Source organism: Penaeus vannamei, chromosome 30 (assembly GCF_042767895.1).
Source record: "Penaeus vannamei isolate JL-2024 chromosome 30, ASM4276789v1, whole genome shotgun sequence".
Taxonomy (NCBI): domain Eukaryota; kingdom Metazoa; phylum Arthropoda; class Malacostraca; order Decapoda; family Penaeidae; genus Penaeus; species Penaeus vannamei.
In genome coordinates, this window is record NC_091578.1 from 6,912,171 (window position 1) to 6,919,670 (window position 7,500).

The window sequence follows — 7,500 nt, forward strand, 5'->3', positions numbered from 1 at the left end:
GGCCTGTTGTGAAAAAGGAAAAAAATGCAAAGCTCTAGGAGGTACATGTCGGGAGGAAGCCAAATGCAACGGAAATATACTTACTCCTTCTATACCATGCAAGGGCGGTAAGGCCTGTTGCGAAAAAGGAAAGAAATGCAAAGCTCTAGGAGGTACATGTCGGGAGGAAGCCAAATGCAACGGAAATATACTTACTCCTTCTATACCATGCAAGGGCGGTAAGGCCTGTTGCGAAAAAGGAAAGAAATGCAAAGCTCTAGGAGGTACATGTCGAGAGGAAGCCAAATGCAACGGAGATATACTTACTCCCTCTATACCATGCAAGGGCGGTAAGGCCTGTTGTGGAAAAGGAAATAAATGCAAAGATTTAGGGGGTACGTGTCGAAAAGAAGCCAAATGCAACGGAGATATACTTACTCCCTCTATACCATGCAAGAGCGGTAAGGCCTGTTGTGAAAAAGGGAAAAAATGCAAAGCTTTAGGGGGTAGGTGTCGAAAAGAAGCCAAATGCAACGGAGATATACTTACTCCCTCTATACCATGCAAGGGCGGTAAGGCCTGTTGTGGAAAAGGAAATAAATGCAAAGATTTAGGGGGTACATGTCGAGAGGAAGCCAAATGCAACGGAGATATACTTACTCCCTCTATACCATGCAAGAGCGGTAAGGCCTGTTGTGAAAAAGGGAAAAAATGCAAAGCTTTAGGGGGTAGGTGTCGAAAAGAAGCCAAATGCAACGGAGATATACTTACTCCCTCTATACCATGCAAGAGCGGTAAGGCCTGTTGTGGAAAAGGAAATAAATGCAAAGATTTAGGGGGTAGATGTCGAAAAGAAGCCAAATGCAACGGAGATATACTTACTCCCTCTGTACCATGCAAGAGTGGTAAGGTCTGTTGTGAAAAGGGAACAACTTGTAAATCACTAAGTGGACAGTGTAAAAAGGAAGACACATGTCAAAGCAAAGTGTTAAACCCCAGCAAGAAGTGCAAAGCTGGTAAGGTATGCTGCTTAATCCGCACCTGTCGCGACCGAGGAGGGAAGTGTAAGAAGGAAGGAGAGTGCAGCGGTAGAATCGTCAAGGTGAAGAAGCCATGCAAGGAACCCAAAGTCTGCTGTCTAGGTAAGTGAAAGGAAATTAAGTAAAGCACAGACGCACAAGTAATATATTTACGTAAACTTATATGCACTGCATTGTTATCGCTATAATCATAATAAAATGAGTTCAGTGATGATAATAGTAGCCATATTGACATTAAGAGTTATGGTAATGACAGGAAGACAAGGGAGAAAAAGAAACAAAGCCGTAATATGACATAAAACCAATGGCACTAATGTCACTATCCAAAACACTAACCAGGCGATATTGATAACTGCGTCATAACAAGCAATAAGGATATTGACAAATACGTGCAATGCATTAAACAAGTAATTTGCTTCACTAACCTGTATTCGTATTACGATAACAGTAATAATCAGAATGATAGTGATAATTATCATGTTGCATTATTTCTAATTAAGGTATTGCTAATACTAACATAATGATAATGAACACGATTTAGATACAAATATACAGGTAAACCATGATCATTCTGACCTTCTGACACTATGAAGAGGTAATAATGCCGATGATAATGATTATCATGATAGTAATAGTGATAATAATAATGATTACCATTATCATTGTTATTATGATAATAAGAAGAAATGCAATTGTAATAATGTAACAATGGTTGGTACAAATAATTATTATACTTATGATACAGTGATAATGATAATTATGATAATTGATGGTGGTTATTATAATGGTGAAGAAAATAGTAATAGAAATAACGATGATCATGATAATAATAAGGATGAAAATGTTATTGATGTTAACAGCGATACATTTATAATAATATAAAATGTATTAACATTTATATTGAAAGGATTATGATAAAAGGAAAATCAAGATATCAGCAAAAGTAATTATCATTGTTGTTTTACGTTGGAAACACTAATCTAATTGTTTTTTTCATCTAATTTCAATAGATAACGATCCGGGACCTGGACCGCAAACGACTGCTGGTCCGGGATCGCAAACGACTGCTGGTCCGGGATCGCAAACGACCGCTGGTCCGGGACCGCAAACGACCGCTGGTCCGGGATCGCAAACGACCGCTGGTCCGGGACCGCAAACGACCGCTGGTCCTGGATCGCAAACCACCGCTGGTCCGGGACCGCAAACGACCGCTGGTCCGGGACCGCAAACCACCGCTGGTCCGGGACCGCAAACCACCGCTGGTCCGGGACCGCAAACCACCGCTGGTCCGGGACCGCAAACCACCGCTGGTCCTGGATCGCAAACGACCGCTGGTCCGGGATCGCAAACGACCGCTGGTCCGGGACCGCAAACGACCGCTGGTCCTGGATCGCAAACGACCGCTGGTCCTGGATCGCAAACGACCGCTGGTCCGGGACCGCAAACGACCGCTGGTCCGGGACCGCAAACGACCGCTGGTCCGGGACCGCAAACGACCGCTGGTCCTGGATCGCAAACCACCGCTGGTCCGGGACCGCAAACCACCGCTGGTCCGGGACCGCAAACCACCGCTGGTCCGGGACCGCAAACCACCGCTGGTCCGGGACCGCAAACGACCGCTGGTCCTGGACCGCAAACGACCGCTGGTCCGGGACCGCAAACGACCGCTGGTTCGGGACCGCAAACGACCGCTGGTCCGGGACCGCAAACGACCGCTGGTCCGGGATCGCAAACGACCGCTGGTCCGGGACCGCAAACGACCGCTGGTCCGGGACCGCAAACGACCGCTGGTCCGGGACCGCAAACGACCGCTGGTCCGGGACCGCAAACCACGGCTGGTCCGGGACCGCAAACCACCGCTGGTCCGGGACCGCAAACCACCGCTGGTCCGGGACCGCAAACCACCGCTGGTCCGGGACCGCAAACCACCGCTGGTCCGGGACCGCAAACCACCGCTGGTCCGGGACCGCAAACCACCGCTGGTCCGGGACCGCAAACCACCGCTGGTCCGGGACCGCAAACGACTGCCAGTTCAGGAACGGAAACAACTGCTGGTCCGGGACCGCAAACGACTGCTAGTTCAGGAACGGAAACAACTGCTGGTCCGGGACCGCAAACGACTGCTAGTTCAGGAACGGAAACAACTGCTGGTCCGGGACCGCAAACGACTGCTAGTTCAGGAACGGAAACAACTGCTGGTCCGGGACCGCAAACGACAGCTAGTTCAGGAACGGAAACAACTGCTGGTCCGGGACCGCAAACGACTGCTAGTTCAGGAACGGAAACAACTGCTGGTCCGGGACCGCAAACGACTGCTAGTTCAGGGACGGAAACAACTGCTGGTCCGGGACCGCAAACGACTGCTAGTTCAGGGACGGAAACAACTGCTGGTCCGGGACCGCAAACGACTGCTAGTTCAGGGACGGAAACAACTGCTGGTCCGGGACCGCAAACGACTGCTAGTTCAGGAACGGAAACAACTGCTGGTCCGGGACCGCAAACGACTGCTAGTTCAGGGACGGAAACAACTGCTGGTCCGGGACCGCAAACGACTGCTAGTTCAGGGACGGAAACAACTGCTGGTCCGGGACCGCAAACGACTGCTAGTTCAGGAACGGAAACAACTGCTGGTCCGGGACCACAAAGCACTCCTGGATCGCAACCAACTGCTACAACACTTAATGCTTCAACTTCTGTGCCTTCCACAACTGGCTCCACCGCTGTGCCTACAACAACACCTACAGTTACAACTCCGATTCCCACTACAACTGGTGCAAAGACTAGTGCAACTGCTCCTGATATATCTACTCTTCCAAAATCAGATGCTATAACAGGGACAACCACTGCTACAACAGATACAACTACTGCTACTACAACAGGCACAACCACTGGCACTACAACAGAAACAACCACTGCTACTACAACAGATACAACCACTGCAACTACAACAGTTACAACCTCTGCCACTACAACAGGCACAACCTCTGCCACTACAACAGATACAACTACTGCTACAACAGATATAACCACTGCCACTACAACAGACGCAACCACTGCAACTACAACAGATACAACCACTGCCATTACAATAGATACAACCACTGCCACTACAACAGACGCAACCACTGCCACTACAAAAGATACAACCACTGCTACAACAGATATAACCGATACCACTACAGCAGATACAATCGCTGCTACTTCAACAGGCACAACCACTGCTACTACAACAGGCACAACCGCTGCCACTACAACAGATACAACCACGGCTACTACTGCAGATTCAACCACTGCCACTACGACAGATACAACCGCTGCTACTACAACAGGCACAACCACTGCTACTACAACAGACTCAACAACTGTCACTATAACAGATACAACCATTGCCACTACGACAGATACAACCACTGCGACTACAACAGATACAGCCACTGCTACAACAGATTCAACCACTGCCACTACAACAGATACAACCACTGCTATTACAACAGGCACAACCACTGCCACTACAACGGATACAACCACTGCCACTACAACGGATACAACCACTGCCACTACAACGGATACAACCACTGCCACTACAACGGATACAACCACTGCCACTACAACAGATTCAACCACTGCCACTGCAAAAGATACAACCACTACCACTACAACAGATACAACCACTGCCACTACAACAGATACAACCACTGCCACTACATCAGATACAACATCTGCCACTACAACAGGCACAACCACTGCAACTACAACAGATACAACCACTGCAACTACAACAGATACAACCACTGCCACTACAACAGATTCAACCACTGCCACTACAACAGATACAACCACTGCCACTACAACAGGTACAACCATTGCCACTACAGCAGATTCAACCACTGTCACTACAATAGATACAACCACTGCTACAACAGGCACAACCACTGCAACTACAACAGATACAACCACTACAACAGATTCGACCACTGCCACTACAACAGATACAACCACTGCCACTACAACAGATACAACCACTGCCACTACAACAGATACAACCACTGCCACTACAACAGGCACAACCACTACAACTACAACAGATACAACCACTGCAACTACAGCAGATACAACCACTGCCACTACAACAGATTCAACCACTGCCACTACAACAGATACAACCACCGCCACTACAACAGATTCAACCACTGCTACTACAACAGATTCAACCACTGCCACTACAACAGGCACAACCACTGCAACTACAGCAGATACAACCACTGCAACTACAACAGATACAACCACTGCCACTACAACAGGCACAACCACTGCAACTACAGCAGATACAACCACTGCCACTACAACAGATACAACCACTGCCACTACAACAGATACAACCACTGCCACTACAACAGATACAACCACTGCCACTACAACAGATTCAACCACTGCCACTACAACAGATTCAACCACTGCCACTACAACGGATACAACCACTGCAACTACAACGGATACAACCACTGCCACTACAACAGGCACAACCACTGCAACTACAGCAGATACAACCACTGCAACTACAACAGATACAACCACTGCCACTACAACAGGCACAACCACTGCAACTACAGCAGATACAACCACTGCCACTACAACAGATTCAACCACTGCCACTACAACAGATTCAACCACTGCCACTACAACGGATACAACCACTGCAACTACAACGGATACAACCACTGCCACTACAACAGGCACAACCACTGCAACTACAGCAGATACAACCACTGCAACTACAACAGATACAACCACTGCCACTACAACAGGCACAACCACTGCAACTACAGCAGATACAACCACTGCCACTACAACAGATACAACCACTGCCACTACAACAGATACAACCACTGCCACTACAACAGATACAACCACTGCCACTACAACAGATTCAACCACTGCCACTACAACAGTTTCAACCACTGCCACTACAACGGATACAACCACTGCAACTACAACGGATACAACCACTGCCACTACAACAGATTCAACCACTGCTACTACAACAGATTCAACCACTGCCACTACAACAGGCACAACCACTGCCACTACAACAGGCACAACCACTGCCACTACAACAGATTCAACCACTGCCATTACAACAGATACAACCACTGCCACTACAACAGATACAACCACTGCCACTACAACGGATACAACTACTGCCACTACAACAGATACAACCACTGCCACTACAACAGACACAACCACTGCCACTACAACGGATACAACCACTGCCACTACAACAGATTCAACCACTGCCACTACAACGGATACAACCACTGCAACTACAACAGATACAACCACTGCCACTACAACAGATTCAACCACTGCCACTACAACAGATTCAACCACTGCCACTACAACAGATACAACCACTGCCACTACAACAGATACAACCACTGCTACTACAACAGATAAAACCACCGCCACTACAACAGATTCAACCACTGCCACTACAACAGATACAACCACTGCCACTACAACAGATACAACCACTGCCACTACAACAGGTACAACCACTGCCACTACAACAGGCACAACCACTGCCACTACAACAGATACAACCACTGCCACTACAACAGATTCAACCACTGCCACTACAACAGATACAACCACCGCCACTACAACAGATTCAACCACTGCCACTACAACAGATACAACCACTGCAACTACAATAGATACAACCACTGCCACTACAATAGATACAACCACTGCAACTACAACAGATACAACCACTGCAACTACAACAGATACAACCACTGCCACTACAACAGACACAACCACTGCCACTACAACAGGTACAACCACTGCCACTACAACAGATACAACCGCTGCCACTACAACAGATACAACCACTGCCACTACAACAGATTCAACCACTGCCACTACAACAGATACAACCACTGCAACTACAACGGATACAACCACTGCCACTACAACAGATTCAACCACTGCCACTACAACGGATACAACCACTGCAACTACATCAGATACAACCACTGCCACTACAACAGATTCAACCACTGCCACTACAACAGATTCAACCACTGCCACTACAACAGATACAACCACTGCAACTACAACGGATACAACCACTGCCACTACAACAGATTCAACCACTGCCACTACAACAGATACAACCACTGCAACTACAGCAGATACAACCACTGCCACTACGACAGATACAACCACTGCCACTACAACAGATTCAACCACTGCCACTACAACAGATTCAACCACTGCCACTACAACAGATACAACCACTGCTACTACAACAGGCACAACCACTGCAACTACAGCAGATACAACCACTGCCACTACAACGGATACAACCACTGCCACTACAACAGATACAACCACTGCAACAACAGATACGACCACTGCAACTACAACAGATACAACCACTGCCACTACAACAGGCACAACCACTGCAACTACAGCA

General features: G+C 47.8%; 1 protein-coding gene across 2 annotated transcripts in view; it reads left to right on the forward strand.

The window, feature by feature from the left end:
- LOC113827379 (mucin-22-like) overlaps window positions 1-7,500 on the forward strand; it is a 17,021-nt gene that overhangs the window by 7,296 nt on the left and 2,225 nt on the right. For both annotated transcript variants that reach the window (XM_070142881.1, XM_070142882.1), the window contains exons 3-4: window positions 1-1,121; window positions 2,030-7,500. The exon at window positions 1-1,121 is cut by the window's left edge and continues 835 nt beyond it; the exon at window positions 2,030-7,500 is cut by the window's right edge and continues 2,225 nt beyond it. In XM_070142881.1, the coding sequence (XP_069998982.1) occupies window positions 1-1,121; window positions 2,030-7,500 (6,592 nt within the window). The remainder of the gene's footprint in view (window positions 1,122-2,029) is intronic.